General features: G+C 42.5%; 1 protein-coding gene across 3 annotated transcripts in view; it reads left to right on the forward strand.

Annotated features, from left to right (window-relative positions):
• The first annotated feature begins 1,133 nt into the window (after positions 1 to 1,133).
• MOCS1 (molybdenum cofactor synthesis 1) overlaps positions 1,134 to 17,272 on the forward strand; it is a 28,414-nt gene continuing 12,275 nt past the window's right edge. For 2 of the 3 annotated variants that reach the window (XM_058020382.1, XM_058020384.1), the window contains exons 1-4: positions 1,153 to 1,207; positions 8,912 to 9,044; positions 9,676 to 9,843; positions 14,818 to 14,982. In XM_058020382.1, coding sequence (XP_057876365.1) covers positions 8,978 to 9,044; positions 9,676 to 9,843; positions 14,818 to 14,982 — 400 coding nt within the window. In that variant the 5' untranslated portion in view covers positions 1,153 to 1,207; positions 8,912 to 8,977. Of the gene's footprint in view, positions 1,208 to 8,911; positions 9,045 to 9,675; positions 9,844 to 14,817; positions 14,983 to 17,272 lie in introns of all 3 variants that reach the window. The other variant, XM_058020383.1, reaches the window with a different exon arrangement.

A 17,272-nucleotide genomic window follows, 5' to 3' on the forward strand; every position in this document is an offset into this window, starting at 1 on the left:
GCAGGAAAACTGAAATATTGCTTTCTTAGGCTCCGTAATATCCATTATGTTTCATTTAGTCACTGTGCCTATCTTCTGACAATGTTGTACAGATTTCACTTGAGACTGGTGCTGACTAGAGGAGTTGTTTCCGCCACAGATGTGTGGAACTAATGACATTCATTATTTCCGTCTCTGGCAGCCTTGCTGGGATACCTGTCTCACATGCATGCCCTTCAATGCGTGCGTTTCCCTTGATGGCAGCCAGCAGTCAGAGCTCAGGCTCCACACCTGGCTATTGGAGGGCTGAGGTGAGGGTGGGGAAAGGCAGGGAGCAAAGGCTGACGGTGCAGGTTTTGCCCTTGCTGCTGAGGGACATGGGACTTGGGTCACCAACAGAGATGGTGTCCTGGTTTCACATTCCTGGAGGAATTTGGGGAAGTGAAACTGCCACAGATGGTGACAGGCCTTTGACGGGAAACATATGATGAGTGGCTGAGGCCACTTGGTCCAATCAGCCTGGAGGACACTGAGGGTAGACCTCATCACCTTCCCCGAGAGGGGAGGCAGGGAAGCCGGGCAGATGCTGATCTCTTCTCCAGTGACCAGTGACAGACCTTGAGGGAATGGCATTAAACTGTGTCAGGGGAGGTTTAGGCTGGATATTAGGAAAAGGTTCTTCCAGAGTGGTTGGGCCCTGGAACAGGCTCGCCAGGGAGGTGGTCATGGCACCAAGCCTGTCTGCATTCTAGAGGCAATACTCTTGGGCACATGGGGCGACTATTGGGCGTGATCCTATGTAGGGCTAACAATTAGACTCTATGATCCTTGTGGTCGCTTTCAACTTGGGATATTCCGTGATTCTGTGAATTGCCCGGTACCGCTGCCCCGGGCGTACACAGCGGTGCCGAGGGACCTAGCGGGAAACCTCCCCCCTTCCCTCGGCCAGCTCGCCTTAGGAGAGCGAACTACAACTCCCGGCGTGCAGCACGGCACCGGCCGCCGGCCGCCGCTCCGATTGGCTGCCTCCCTCCTGCCCGCCCTCCCTGCGTGACGGCGCGGGGCTGGCGGCGGCGCCCCCCGCGCGCTGGGGCAGTGGAGCCGCATGGCGGCGGCGGCGGCGGCGGCGCGGTGGGGGCGGCTCCTGCGGGGGGCGCGCGGGGCGGCCTCGCGCCGCGCCTGCAGCAGCAGCGGGGCGCGCGCCAGGGCCGCCTCGGCCGCCGCGCAGGTGAGGCGGGCCCGGGGTCCGGCGGGGCCGCGGTGCGGGCGGGGGGCGCGGGGGAGGTGAGCTTTGCCGAGGCGTGCCGCGCCGAGCCGTGCCGTGCCACCGGAGGTCACGTTTGGGAGTTTGGGTGGCGGGCCGGTGCCTCGTCCCTGGGAAGATGTGTTTCGTGGAGGGGCGCTCTGGTGACCGTGGCAGCGCCCGGCGGGGTGGGCAGGGGTCTTGGGCACCGCGGGCGGAGGCTGCCGGCCCGTTCCCGGGAAATGCAACCTGTCCATAGAATTTTGCAACGTATCCCGGATCGACCGGTAGTTTGTGCGGTGAACATGACCTGATTGTGTATAGGGGGGAGGGAAGAGTCAACAAAACGTGTAGTAATACATAATGCGGTGTATGCTTCATTTGTTGAAATGTCACCCTTTCTGTGGAAGTATGTGGGACCCATCTGATGGACCGAGCCGGTCCTGTGCTCCTGCCCAGCCAAAGGAGAGATTACACAACACTCTTTGATCAGCCTGGGTCAAAACCCGAGTGGTTTGGCAGCTTTCGGTGGTTGTGCTCCCATGGTCATGCGAACTTCGCACTGAACCTGTTTGTGCTGGTACTGGCGTGAAGTCAGCTCAGGAGTTGCCCTGATACCGCTTCTCCCGGTTTAACTTTTGGTCCCTCGGGTGGATTCGGTCTCTTGGTGTCTCTTGTTTTTGAGAAGAAAAAGCTATACGGAAAGGCTAGGTTCAGTAACTGTCTAGCAGAAACAGGGCATGGCACACAGAGCAGTCCCAGCTGGAACATGATTTATTGAGTTACTTGCAATTGCATGGCTGGCTTCAACAAACAGAAAATAAGCTAAAGCTACTAGTGACAGACTCTGTGTCGCCAGAAATGAATGCATTCACTGCCACTTACTTATTTACAGGAAACCAAATGGATTCGAGCGTTGCTTTATTGAATCCTTACTTGACTCCAAAAACTAGAAAGGTTATTGAATTTGTTTTGTTTGGTTGTTTTCCTAGACCATAAACATTTTTATAAATTTGGATCAGAATTACTTTTCACTACTTTCTTTACATTGGGTAGTTCAGGAATAGTTTTGAGGGAGCTGGATTACAACACCCATCTGAAAGTCCCTTAGGGGCAAAAAGCCATGGTACCTGGAAGAATGGGCTGGGGGATACACATTTGTGGTACAGTAAATATTAGAAGTGTGCCAGGCCACTGGCTCATGTCCTGCAGGGCTTGAGAAGCGAGCTAGTGTAAAAAACAAAGGCACTGCAGACTTAGCAACTATACAGTGATAATACACTCATTGCTCCTTCCTGTTCTCAGTTTCTCCTGGGATTCATCTGTAGAGAGAAGTAATTAGCGTTACAGCCATAGGGGACAGTGAAATGTGCTTTCAAATGAGAGAATATTCAAACATTCAAAACAGTTGTGAATACTGCTTGACTGTTTCCTGTGCTGGAGCTGCAAGTATTCATGGGTTCTGTTTAGTTTCCTGAGGTTTTGGGGAGGAGGTGTTTGCAAAGGGCAGAAGAGAGCAGTAGACTATATTTCAGTCCCCTTTAAAAATGGTCATTCCAGCTATGGAAGGAAGAACTCAGGCAGTTCAGGAGACAATTGGGAGGCTGTGTCCAAGGGCAACCATTTGAAGTCTTTCAGTTGGGTTGCAAACAGTGGGGTCAGTACAGCTGTTGTACCAGTGGTGTGTGGTGAGCAATTTACTTGTTTGAATCTTGGTTTTTGAGATGCAGTTGTCAGTCTCGGAGTGTGCATGGAGTGGAGTTCCTTTTTCTAAGACTAGAACAGGGCATGAAGCTACAGGCACTCTGAAAGTAGCATTTTCACAGTTGTTCTGTTGTGTGCAAGCATGTCTTTGGATTTTTCATGACTGGTTCACAGTTAACGAAGTTTGATGCCATCCTGCCATCTTTTACCCATGATAATATATGTCCAGAGTCTATTCTTGAACTAAAATGATCAGGTAGGATGACCCGTTTCTACTACAGAACTGGAAATCAGCATGTTTTTTTAAAGTTGTGCTGTAGATGTATCATGTCCAGTAAGGGTCTTGCTACAAAGTTTCACTTAATCTTTCTTCATCTGCTCTTGTAGAGCATGTAATCCAGACATCACCACCTGAAAATTTCTGTGGCCACAATGAAGCCTTCAGTGCTGGGATAAAGTGGAGAGTCCAGCTTGGCCAGGAGGACCTCACATGGCCCTGATTCTTGGCCAGTCGTGTCTGAAACGCTCTGTGTGCTGTTGCTCTGTTTTGTGGGCAGCCCGTGGCAGTCCCTGGGCAGTGCTCTCCGTGCCAGTACCCGCAAGTGGAGCCTGCTGTTTGGGGTCAGCTGTTGGGCAGCAGCTGCTGAGCCCTCACAAAAACATTTGTCTTGGACTTCTCAGCTCAGACCTCATTCTGGCACTTGGCCTACTTAGACCCATTTCAGCCTCTGCGGTTGTCTGATTTCCAGGTTGAAGCAAGGACATTATGTCACCACTTGCCTGCAGACTAAGATGCTAAAGGTGAGGCAGGGAAGAGCAGAGCTCTTGCTGAGCTGTGTCTGTGACGCTGCAGCAGTGTTAGGTGCTATGCTGGGACAGCAGTGCTGTGCACAAACCCAACGGGATTGCAGGAGCTTGAAGAGCCAGTGGGTACAGGAACAGCACTAACAGTGTCATGGGTACGCAGGTTGTGGTAGTCCCTGAGGCCTGTGCAGAAATCTTTGCAAGCTTTAGAGTGCACAAATATCACTGGGGATGAAGTGAAGGTGGAAGAGTAGAGCAAGGATAGTACTTGATCTTCAGCTTGATTAGTAGGTAAGAATTCTGTTGTCTGCCCCCTTGTGTTTAACTGAGCCTTTCTAGCATCTGTCAGTTTGTGGTGTTCCTGGTAGTTATTGATACCTCTGCTGACAGCTTCCAATTTTGCTGCATTGTTAAAATAATTCTCCTGGAAATCACAGGTGACTTGTCAGGTCTGAAGGGTTGACAGCTTGTCAAAATATAGCTACTAGGTGCAGTCATCTAAACTCATTCTTTCAGTACTAGTATAGAGCATGTGATTGACAGCCCAGAGAATGAACGTGTTTTTTTCATGGATCAGATAAAGTGTACTGTGTGACAGGGCATACACCTCCCATGTGCAGAAGTGTCTCCTGTCAACTATGGAGAGAGGAGAGTGGGGACTTGTGGGTTACAGACATCCCTTTTGAGTGAAAAAGTTATCTAATTGGGTATTGATATGTTAAAATACCAGCACCCATCTACCTTTTCCTACTCCAGGAAACTGAATAACCTTTTTCCTGTTGCCTGGGAACTGTAGCAGGCTTTTGCTTTCTTCCTGTTCAAATAGCTCTCACAAAGGCTGCAAGTGACAAGGTTCAACCTCAACCTATTCTTCCCCTTTGGAGAATCCTACTTGCGCAGCAACCAGAGGGAATGCTTCATCCTTGTCCTGAGTTACCAGGAAGGCAGCTGAGTTCTCATCTTTGATAACTGGCCTTTTCTGTGGTATTGATAAAAATATGAGCTGGGGCTGGGTGCAGTAGCAGTTTTGGTAGTACAGGCTCCACCTCTGCTGGAGTTCAGGCTGATGGGTATCAGATATTATGGCTTATGGGTATCTCCTAATTCCTCTGTGCTGAAATCTAATTGGTCAGAAACTGAACAGCTTAAAAATTCCATCTCCTGTCATTCTTCCCTCCTAGATAAACCCAGTACTATACACAACAAGAAAATGATGGAAATAAGTTCTAGTAGCTGTGTAAAACATTTTTCTTTCCCCTGTACTAAAACTTTGCAGCAAGAGTTACTTATTTCCAATAGAAACTTTTAAGTTTCTTGAGACCATTCTTTGCTGAGTGCCTGTTCTTTTAATACTGCTTCTTTACAGTTCACTTTAGAGGAATTAATGAAGGGCAGTGTTATTCCTCTTACTTTAGCTACCTTACCTATAGCAGCCATGCAGATGGATGACAGACCAGCAAGAGAACTGGTCTCCTGTGTCCCGCTCCAGTGGGGGCTCTTTCCTGAAAACAGGAAATTATTTTAAGCCTTTTACTGTCTTTGAAAGTATGCAATTTTGTCTTTCATTGCATAAAAGCATTAAAGTGCCCCTCATTTGCCCCTGCCTTTCTTCCAGGGAGAACAACTTTTCTCTTCTTTCCCTGCCTGTAATGCACACTCTAAAACTGGGATGTGGGAGGTTTGTTCTATTCTGTCTTCAAGTGGAGTGGTAAGGAAGCCCAATCCTGAAAAAGATGCAAAAAAGCATTGGTGGGAAAGAAACAGGAGAGGAAGGCTCCCACAAGAGTGGCTCAGATAATTTTAATAAACTTGGGAGTGCTTTCCCTCTCAAATGTGAATACCTTTCCAAAATAATAGAAGGAGAACATCAGATATCCAGCCAGGCCAGAAAGCAGCATAATTTTCAAGAAAAAAACCACTTTTTTGTGTTGTGTTTTTTCTGGGTTTGGCTGATTTAAAATATCCTTAGATTTAGTCTGTTCAGGGTTGAGTTTTCTGACTGAGGAAGATGAAGAAATGAAGTCTGGATATTTACCTGGGCTCTTTGAGTTAACCTGGCTTGTATTTGGAGAAACTTACTTTCAATAAGTGGAACAGAGCCAGCATTTCTATCAAAACAAAGGATTCCCAACTTAGGATTTTTTTGGTAACCTAAAGCTGGGCAGAGCTCTGCCGCTACCCACACACCCCTAGGCTGGAGCATTTTCCCAGGGAGTTTAAAAACCCGATGACTTGTTCAGAATCCTGCAGGAAGGGGAGGTGAAGTGTGTGAGCAGTGGGTGTGGCTGCAGAGTGGTTTCTAGCTACACTTGGGATGCTGCCAGGAAGGGAAGGCCAAGTCTTGGCTGGCCTTGCACCCCATATGACTCTGCTGTTGCAGCCCCTGAAACTGAAAGTCATTGCTTTCTTCCGGCAGAAAAGCAATTTCTTGGAAACTACTACTGCAGTTTTATCAGGGGTAAACAGATGTTTTCTGAGCTGTGAAACAGCCACTTTGTATCTCTCTTGTCTCCTCTAGCTCCTCACTGCTATGGATGTTCTTAGAGTAAGGTCTTCTTATCTTACCACAAAGCTTTTTGGATCACGTATAGTGGATTGTTTAAAGGTTAGGGAAAAGATTGTGCTGCCAAGAATGACTACTCCTGCTTGTAAGTTTAGCAGGAGCCTGGTGTTAGCACAGCTGGAAACAAAATTGCTGCTCCTGCTGCTGATGGCTTAAGTTGGGTCTCTCCCCAGATAACCTTTGCTGCCTGGCTGATTTGATCACTGAGGATCTCCTCTATGGCTTCCACTCACCCAAAAATGTTTCTTACAAATGTTTTCACAACAAAATGTTTTGAGGAGGCATACCTGGGTGGTTCATCATTTTAGCTGGCCATTTCTAGATTTCTTGCAAGGGCTGTAGGGAAATCCTGTGCAGGACTAGCTCCTTTGGTCACTAGTGATAACCAGAGCCAGGAAGCTGATGGCTGTGGCTGTGTGTGTTCCTGCCTGGTGCCTTGGCATCATCCCATACATTCTGATTTTGGTATGTCTGGAGAGTTCATGTCTGTTTTTCACTGGATGCGAGTCATGACTTTAGCTTAGATAAGCAGTTTAAATACCCACTAATGTGTCATTTTGTTTGGTTCCTAATTCTGGATCTTAAATTCATGTCAAAACTTTATTTAATCCTTTGCCTGCTGCAGCCTATTGAGACTAACGAGCACAATTTTAACTTGAGGCACAGTGCTGCAGCTGATTCACACATGCACACCAGCACGAACTTTGTGAACACCATGTATACAGGAAATGGTTTTGTATGTGCGTTTTCTTCACTAGATATGAAATTCACTGACATGTGCCTTTTCACTTGATATGAAATTCACTGACTGTTAAATGTCTGTATGTGGTTAACTAACGAGGATCCAGTGAAGGTGGTTCCCTTAATTATTTTGTTTTCTCTGGTTCATATAGTGATGCTAGGCAGCTGGCCTCATTCATGACTTACCAAATTGACCTCCTATAAAATGTTAATTTAACTCTGATGTAGTACATGAAAATACTTAGCAGAGTTGGTTTTGGATGTTTGTATATAGTGCCTGAAGCAAGTATCCACCAGCTGATAAAAGTATGTTGGTAAACTCTTGTTTTTCTGCAGTACTGTGATAAGAGTTTATTCGGTTACTGTAAGTTTCACTTAAGGTACCAAAATATTATATGAAAGTAGCAGAGTGGTTTCAGCTGTGCTTTACAGGTGCAGAAAAAGAGAGCTGCAACATTGTAATTGGAAAGTCATGGGCTAAAGGCAGTAAGACTCCCTGTGTTTAGACCTTGCTGTAATTAATCTTTCTGGCATTGACAGTACAGATATTTTGAAGTTACTTGGTATAAACTGAATTGTATTTGTTTGCAGCTACTATTTGGGCTATTTGTTACCTAATGTGGCCATAAAAGCCTAGAATGGTTTGGGTTGGAAGGGGCCTTTAAGATCATCTAGTTTCAGCCCTCTCCTATGGGGTGCCTTGCACTAGACCAGCTTGCTCAAAGCCCATCCAACACTTCCAGGGATGGGCATCCACAACTTCTCTGGGAAGCCTGTTTCAGTGCCTCACCACCCTCACAGTGAAGAATTTCTTTCTAATATCTAAATCTAGTCTTTTTCAGTTTAAAACCATTCCCCTTTGTCCTATCACTACAGACCCTTGTAAGAAGTCCCTCTCCAGCTCTCCTGTAGTCTCCTTTAGGTACTGGAAAGTGATAATGTCTCCCCAAAGCCATCTCCTCCTCAGGCTGAACAGATCCAGTTCTCTCAGCCTGTTTTCTTAGGAGAGGATCTCCAGCCATCTGAGCAGCTTTGTGGCCTCATCTGGTCTTGCTCCAGGAGCTCCTTATCCTTCTTACTCTCTCATTCTAGAGGGCAAATACTCATACTTCCTAAAAATCATGCTGCTCTAGAATGTATTACATTGTGCCTAAAAAAACCCCCAAATTTTTAAGTAGAAATCACTTGTAATAGTCACTTCATGACAGTTAATAAAGGAATTGTTTTAATTCTGATATTTTTTATTCAGTTTGAACAGGTGTTCAGAATCACACACTTCTCTTCCAGTTCCACCATGCCCTGCATTATATGTAATCTCTTAACTGAGACAAGCCTTTTGGAGGTATTCTGTTACATGGTTTTAGGCAGGAAGCCTTCGTTGGAAATTAAGACAGGTGTCATGAAACTTAATTGTATATAGCAATAATCCAGTTTTGCTGTTAAAAACATGTTAATATTGCACATGGGATATGGTAGGAACACAGGCAGAGATGCAGTGTTTCATCACCTTCAGATTCTCTTGTGCTGAAGTGCAGGAAGGGCCTCTTCTCTATAATTTCATTTACCCAAGGGCTGTAGTGAGCATTGGTGATCCTGGATCAATGATTCTGGGAAGAGACAGGCAGTTGAACAAAACCACTTTCCATTCTGCACAAAAAGCCTGAAGCTCCTGTGGCAAAGACAGGGAAAATTGTAGAAATGGATTATGGTAGGGTGTGAAATTTAATAAATGCCCACTTTTGACAGTGGTTTTTTTTGGGCAGCTGTCTGTGTGGGGAAGAATGGAATAATAATTATCAGTTGGGTTCAAAGTTGATATTTATACAGCAAGTTGACAGGGTAACTGTTAAAATATTTAACGCTTGTTTTTGTTGCAGGAATTACAAAGCTCAGGAAGAGAACGCTTTGTGCTAGAACATGCTGCTCCATTCTCTGCTTTTTTGATGGACAGCTTTGGGCGGCAGCACAATTACTTGCGCATTTCGTTGACTGAGAAGTGCAACCTCAGATGTAAGTGTCTGCTCTTTCCTTGCACAAAACTCCTGCACATATTGTACAAAAGCCAAGTTTGGGTTAGGGTATTATTGCTGTGTTGGCCCTGTGCTGTTTCTTGTCTTCACAAAGTAACAATAAATGACAGATAGAGACCAATTGGATCTGAGCTACTGGTGGGGTGGGAAACCTGGAGCAAGCCTAGGGATCTACCAGAGACAGGTGGAAGTGACAGATCTTTTATCAGACTTGGTGTGGTTTAGATAATGATGCCTGTGTGTCCAAAGTCTCCAAAAGCAGGAGAGCTCATACCTAGGCATTCCCACAATTACATCTGCAAAGTCTGGTGTTATGTCCCAGTGCTTACGCCTTGAACTTGCTGTCTCTGCTTGAATGCAGTTTAGACAGAAGTGAGGTCATCTTTTTCTTCAGAGTGGATCCATTGTAATTTTGAGGCATATCAAATTAGTCTTGGGTTTTCCTCTTAAGTAAACCAGGAAATTGTTAGAAGATTGTAAAATTTTTGCACAGTTGGTGTCATTTGGCATCCATTAAAGACAGCTGCCCTTGGTACATTTTGCCCATCAATATTAGATCAATTGTTGCGGGTTATTCTTTGCCTCATGTATTTCTATAACCTTTGTTTCAGGTCAGTACTGTATGCCTGAGGAAGGTGTTCAGCTGACTCCGAAATCAGAGCTCCTAACTACCCAGGAGATAATCACCTTAGCCAGACTGTTTGTGAAAGAAGGTGTGGACAAGATCCGACTGACAGGTGGAGAGCCACTTATCCGTCCTGATGTGGTGGATATTGTGGGTGAGTCCCAGATCAGTACAGAGTGTTTCAGAGTGACTTGGTACATGTTGGTGCAAAAATTGCTCTTACAGCTACCCACTGACACAGTCTGGCAACTGGAAGAATAATTACATATTTACTGTGGTGTTTTTTCCCAACATTGTGAAATGCAAGGTGCCTTTCAGAAAATTTCCAGTTCTGCTCTGTTGCTTGGATGGAGCTTACGTGTCTTTGTATTATACCATCTAAACTTAGCATTGTTTTTATATTCAGCATCTACTACAGTAGCTTGCAATAATGCAGCCTGATGGTGAAAAATTAGGAACTTATATGATCAGGTCCTCAGTGAGGAGGAGCAAGTGATATGTGCTTACAGACAAAACAAGCTTTCTCTTTGATTTTTTAAGAGTGTGTTTTTTTGGTGGTTTTGTTTCTCTGTATTGATAACAGATGTCACTTGCTTGTGTTTAATAATAAGGAATGGTGGAAAACCCTGTTTTTAAACTTATTGATGAAGACTGTCACTTCAATGGAGGGTAAATTACTGGGTAAATTTTAGAAGTCTGTTTGCTTTAATTGATATTGTGTTAAATGACACTGCCTGGATTTTTTTCTTGGGTCAGGTGCTTTTTGCTCTGTCCAAAGTGTCATATCTTGAGGTAGATTTGTGTAGTGGCAGTGAATTAGATTAAGGCTGTGTAGGTGGGTGCACTTTGGTGTATTATACACAACTGAACTTGTCTATTTCTGGGCATACACTCTTCTAAGTAGTGAAGATAAGAAAAGGTCTTCTTTCAAGACCTTCTTAAGTGGAAGAAGAGGGTCTAGAAAGAAGAAAAAAATGCCTACCAATGAAGTGAGCTTTTATGCAGAAAATGTTCACTGCCTCTGGTAATTTTTGTTTGGGATTTAATGGAAGACCTTTTCCAAAGAAGATGACCTCCTAAAGGAACCAGAAAAGCTGTTGTAGTTTGTAGAACTGACCTGTTCATTGCTGGAAAAGGGGTGACGGGAGTGAGCTGGGGTGTGTCTTTTTGAACTTTGATTGTGAATTCTGAAATTGCACTAACTTTTTAGAATTCTGAAATATCATTGTCCAGAACATTTTGCCCATGCATGATGGGTTTGGGGTGGTTTTAGTACTGAGGAAGCTATATGCCTTTCAAAAGACATGTTTCTTTCAAGATAATAGATTCTTTCCAATGATAATAGGTATAATTATTGGCTCCTGTAAAAGGGAACTAGATTTATAAATTAGGTTGCAGTTTAAAATACAATAAAGCTTTGCAGTTCAGCACATAATATTGGCATGGAAACGAGTTGAAACCAACCATGTCATCAGTTCAGTGCAAAGCTTTCTTTTCTAGTGTATTGTAGGCAGCTTTTTTATTTATCAGTGGTAGCTGATGACTTAACACAGCTCTTATGATGTGGATAGTCTAAGTAGAGTAGTCAGGTCACTGCAAAATCATTATTGTATTGCTGCAATCGAGAAGTATTGGTAATGGAAGGATAGACATCTTTTTGTTTTGGTTTACTCCAATGATAGAATTCTCAAAGGTTTATTTTTGTGCCTGAAAGGAAGAAATGGATATTTTTGAACCACTGGATTTTCATTATTCAGCCTGTGTTCCTGTTCACAGCTGAACTTTGACAGATTCATAGTGATCATTTTAGTGGATAACAGTAGTGCTCTTGGGGTGAAGGTAAGGGATGTCAAGATGTTTGTCATGTTGTATTAGTTCATTCTGTTGTGGATTTGTATTAGTCTGGCTGAGTTTTTTTAAGGCTATTGAAAATTGTTGAGTTAGGTCCACAAACACTCTCTGTTTTCTCAGACTTTGGTGTTACTCTATGGTGCCCCAGTCCAGGATCTAGATGAGGCTCAAAAGAAAATATATCAATGTAATAACTATGGGAAAACTCATTGAGGGAAAATCAAGCCCAAAAATGTCTTCTGCAAAATTTGAGTAAAGTGTCTTTATTGAAGCCATTTTAGCACAATGTACTGGTTTGGTCTGGGATAGAGTCAGTCTGGTTTTCTAGATGGTTTTGGAGAAGCTGCCTACAATATCTCTCATGCTGAATTGGGTTGGGGTTTAAGTTAGGTTTACTTTCAGCAAGTATTTCTCCAAACTATAAATGATCTGTGAAACACCCTTGCTCTTGTGAGTAAAGGTCAAAAATGTTAATGCTGGATTTCTGTTTCCAAATTTTTCAATACACAAATTCAAGTTTTTTAATTCTTTCAATGAACAGATGCAATTTGAAGCTACTGTAGGAGACCATGCTATTCAGAGACCTGCTACAGTTGTTTATTTAAAATCTTTTAAAAGATGCACATACATAAACTGTGAGTCAGCATCTAACACTTGCTGAAAGCTAAATTATGTCCTGGGGACTGCTGAAAACATATGCTTGAGACTTTTCTGAAGCAGCTGATAGGGGAATATAGAATCCATCCCCTCTGAGATACTCAAAGTTCAAATAAGCATCGGATATAAACTCTCTGAGAGCTATTTGTTATTAGTAGTCTGAGGAGTATGCATCTGCACTGATGAAATAACTTTCAATGGGGTCGAGGGTGGAATATTGGATGCCTTTTCATAGCAACTTTTTATACCCATTTCAAGAGTGAAGTGGTTTAGGATAGACTTAGTTCATGTGCTAGGAAGCATGCACACCTTTTCTGCAGTCAGTCGGGACAAGTGCAGTAAAGGGAATTATTAGAGAAGAATATGTAAGAAAATTGTCTATTTAAGAAGAGGCTCCATATCCTAAAGGAAAACATAAATGTCAATTGGTTTATTTCATGGCTCAAGCTTGACATAAAAGTTTTCAATTCATGCTATGGACTTACAGCATCTGTTCTGTTTCCTTTTCTACCTCTTAGTTTTTGTCAGTTGCCTTTGCTTGTGCTGATTGGTGATAAGGCAGTGACCAAAGGTCAGCAAACAGGTTTAATACAGGTACAAAGAGAGTTACAGAGTTATGAAGTCTCTTTAATCCCTTTTAATTTTAGAGGTCAACAAGCCAAGAAGCCAAGACCCTGTGAAGGTTACACCTGGTAGAGTGTTCTCACTGGTCCTTTTTAACTTATTGCTGTTGGTGTTAAGCCTCCATCTCTAACTTCTCACAGTTGTCTACTGTCCAGCTTGTTACTACAGTTGATTCCATGTATTAGTGTATTTCCAGTGCCTTATCCTGTATCTCATCCTGTCTGATGAGGAAAAAGATGCATGGACATCAGCTGCTGCCTGTGGTGATCTAATCAACTAGTGCTGCTTCTTAATTTTTTTTCCATTTTAGGCTGCAGAATGACATTAGTTTTATTCAATGCCTTTAAGCATTTATTTTGTATATTTTCTTTATTTATAATAAATACTTATTTATAATATTTTATATATTTGTAAATGTATAATTTACATTTCTAGCAATGAAACCTGTATGGCACCTAGACTTTTTTTCCCAGTCATTCTGAGGTTGAGCATTATGTGTGTTCTGAGGCTATAAATAAAAGTAATGATGTTCCCAAACTATTCTCTGGCTGTAGCATGTATCCTTTACTCTCACAAAGATTAGGCTGCTAGTGATAGCTAGTGTTCAATAATCTTTGGCAAAATTGAGCCACTAGCACTTACCCTCTAGGAAGAGATTATTCTTGGTCATTTGGGAGAACTTTGAGAGCTGAAGGTCAGGAAAAAAATCTCTCTTAGTAAAGATTACTCTTTCCCTACAACCTCATGTCTTTATGGAGCTCCTAATCATGTTGCAAAATGCTGCTGCTGTAAACTTCAGCATCTTTGCTGTGACCTAGCTTGACCCATTCCAGTGTGCTGGACTTGGCTTAGGGTGAATATTTTGAAAAGAGCTAAATGAGCTCTTTAAAAGAGAAAAGAGCAATGAGATAAAGCAGAAATAAGGTCCTTATCAACTTGAATAAATAGAAGTAAAATAGTGAGGTACGAAGGGACTATGAAATATTTGTGCTGTAATTACAGCTGTCTCAAGAGTAAGGGTTCTTCAAATATTTCTTAAATAATTAGGGTGGAGGTTATGAGGGAGGGAGGGAGGGAGGAAAAACCAAAGTAAATTATTTTGCTGTGGCTCCACTTCTGCGAGTTGTTTATGAGGGTTTTTTTCTTGTTTGTTATTGTACTGATAACTGGAGGTTTGAAAGTTTGATCTCTGGAGATCTGGTATGCTGAGGATTTCTGCATTTGGCTTATGAGGAGGCATTTCTTTTGTAAATCTTAATCTCATGATATTAGCTGTTTCTTATGTTGTTTTCTTTTGTTAGCCATTTTTAGTGTCTTGCGTAAGCCCTCTCCAGTCGGCCGGGCTACCACTGGTAATGGAAATATTTCAGTTGTCAAGTACAAATGTTTGGTCCCTTTGGATGTTGTTGCCTTGGATTCTCTGTAATAGTCTAGTATGTTGACCTTTTTCTGTTTAGTTAGGACTGCATGTGGTATTTCTTTCATAAGTTTAAACTTCTGCTGGCAGCTACCTCTGGGTTAGAGCTGGTTTTTGGTAAAGCATTGTAGGATAGAAGCTGCCAAATAAACAGATCAGGTGTCAGTTGTGAAAGGGATGGCTTGCTGCTTATTATTATTGCAGAACATAAAATTCAGTTTGCAAAGGTGGATGAGGAAAAGAAAGTACACAAAATCAGGGGCTGTCTTTCAACAATAAAGTAGGTATTTAAGAAATTAGGAACATAACTAGTGTGCATTTTTATATAACAAAATTTTACCACCAGTTTCGCTTGCAATAAACTGTTCTCTCATATCTTTTGACATGGATATGTGCTAAAATTGGTCTCTTAAACCAATACAACTGGAAGAAGGCCGAAGCACTAAGTGTCCACATATTCTTCACACATAGAGTGATACATTTTTCTTTGTTTCACAAATCTTTTGGGTTTTCTGTGTAACCTTTAAACCTTTTAGTTTAACTACTTTTTAAAGTGTTCTTTTTACTTTTCTTTCCTAGGTGAACTGTACAAACTGGAAGGGCTGAAAACCATTGCTGTCACAACCAATGGGATCAACTTAACCAGACTGCTGCCCCGGCTGAAAGAAGCAGGACTGAATGCCATTAACATTAGCCTGGATACTTTGGTGCCAGCTAAATTTGAGTTCATTGTCCGAAGGAAAGGTACAAACTTGTCTTCTAAGGCAACTGTGTTAATGCTTGCAGGAATGTCCTGAGTTGCTTACTGTATCTTTCACAGTTAGTTACTTTGGGGGGGGAAGTGAATTGCTATCCTTCTGAGGGTAGGAAAAATAGTCTATACTAGATTATTCAATAGGGACTGTTTTTCCTCCTTTCTGTAATGCTTAGCAGGTAGAGCCTTTTTCATTGGAGCTGGTGAAGTGGAAGATGTTCAATTTACCACAGTTAGTCATGTGGTTAGTCATATAGTCTATAATTGGTTAGTCATAACTCTCAAGAGGACTCTCCAAATCTTATGTTGGTCTTGTGTGCTGCTCTTCTTTTATACTGTTCAAAAAACCCAGATGTTTCTGCTATACCACATGGGGACAAAGATGCCACAAGAACTGAACTTCATGTCATGAAAAGTGGCACTTTCTGGAAGTTATATGTGTGCTAGCAGTGTTCTCACTTGTGGTTAGTGATTTTCTGTATCCACTTCTTTTTAATAGGAATAAACATAAACCATGCCTGAGGTAATTTGAGGAGGTCTGTTGGCTTTGTAATTTCTCTCCTACTGAGCAAGTAATTGCAAGTAAAATTTGAGAAACACTTGGATATGCCCAGTCTTACAGATTCTGGTTTAAATGAATCCTAAAGCTGATGGAGCTCAGCTTCATGGTTGGGCTTCCTTCCAAACTAAAACTGATTTGATATTGTATCATTCTCTTCCTGTCCAGCGCTGTAACTTCAGCAGTGTGTGAACTTCTAATTCTGACAAAACCTCTGAGTAGCCACCAGATGGTGCAACAGCCTCAGGTACATGTAGGGAAAGGATTGCAGAAATCTGGAATGCTGTGGGAAGTAAAGTCAGCATTTGAATCACTGCTAGCAAACTGAAGTTCTGCTGGCAGGTGCAGGAAGGTGTCCTTGTCAACAGTCTGTGAGAGCACTACTTCATGTTTCTGTGTCATGGTGCAGAAATCAGTTCCTGTCATCAAGCTGGCTGGAGCATTATCCTTCCAGTGTAGGCTGTTCCATTGATCTGGTTGTGTCATGGCACAGTTGGCTCCCAGAGTGGTATCCAGGAGTAACTAATCACAAGCAGGTGTTGACTGTGCTCTTTCCTTCTGCACCCTGTGTTTGAGTATTACATGGTTTGTGACATTCATTAGGAGCAAGCCCTTCTTTTGCCACTGAAGGGGCAAACCTGAGCCTCCAGCTTCCTGAATTAAAGGCCAGAGATCTTCATATCTGATTAGAAGCTGATAGGAATGTGCTGCCTTATAAAGTAAACTAAAAGTTATTAGGGGAGGAAGGTAATTTTTATTTATATAAATGTTCTCTTCTGCCTTTAAAGAGAAAAAGGTCTTTTACCAACAAAGAGAGAAATTGCTCAAATGAACAGCATGGACAATGAACAGGGAAATTTCTGTTACTGAATATTTTTTAAAAGGAGAAAAAGTCTCTAAATCATAGGTATATTTTCCAATCAGAGATCAAGTAAAAATAGTAACATTGAGTTCTATTGCTTTGGGGTTTTTTTCCCTTTTTTGTTTTGTTAAGGTTAAGGGCTGAAATTATGTAAAATGCCTTTTTTTTTTTTTTTTTTTTTTTTTTTTTTTTTTTTGAGGGTTTTTATTTAATAGGAGATTTCCAAGTATGGAGTGAGCAGAGAATAGAGTGCCTGCCCTACTGAGTTACTCTGTCTCCTATGGCAGTTCCAGAGGCAACAAGATTTAGCTCTGTTAAGGTGAGAGGGATCCCTGGTCTTGGCTGATAACTTCTCTGGAAAGTAAAGGTGGCATCTGATTATGGAGCTTACCAGGAACTTGAGAAACTTGGAATAATTTCTCTCTTTTGCTGGAAAGTTGATGTAGGGTTTTAAGAAGATGCAGAAAATGTGTATCTTTGTTGCAGGTGCCCTGCATCACATCTGCTCCTACTTGCAGATGGTTGGGATAGACAGAATGACTGTGAGATCATCAGAGATTTCACTGACATGTGAAAGCATTTTAGAGTACTGTAATATTTCTACCTTTTCCAATCTACCACATTCTAAGGGATGAACAAATGAAGAATGCTTTCATGCAGGCAGCCAGTCTAACCTGTTTCATGGCCTGTCCTTTTTTTTTATGTGTTTCATACAAGGAAAGTGAGGTACTGCTGTATTGTATCGTTAAATGTAGGCCTGAAGCCTTTTTTCCTGTAAGGATTAACTGATGGGAGGTTTTGTTCCATATAGGATTTTTCTGGGTGGCTCTAAGGTTCTCTATACTATAAAGCTGGCTAA

This window comes from Melospiza georgiana, chromosome 3 (assembly GCF_028018845.1).
Source record: "Melospiza georgiana isolate bMelGeo1 chromosome 3, bMelGeo1.pri, whole genome shotgun sequence".
In the NCBI taxonomy this organism is placed as follows: domain Eukaryota; kingdom Metazoa; phylum Chordata; class Aves; order Passeriformes; family Passerellidae; genus Melospiza; species Melospiza georgiana.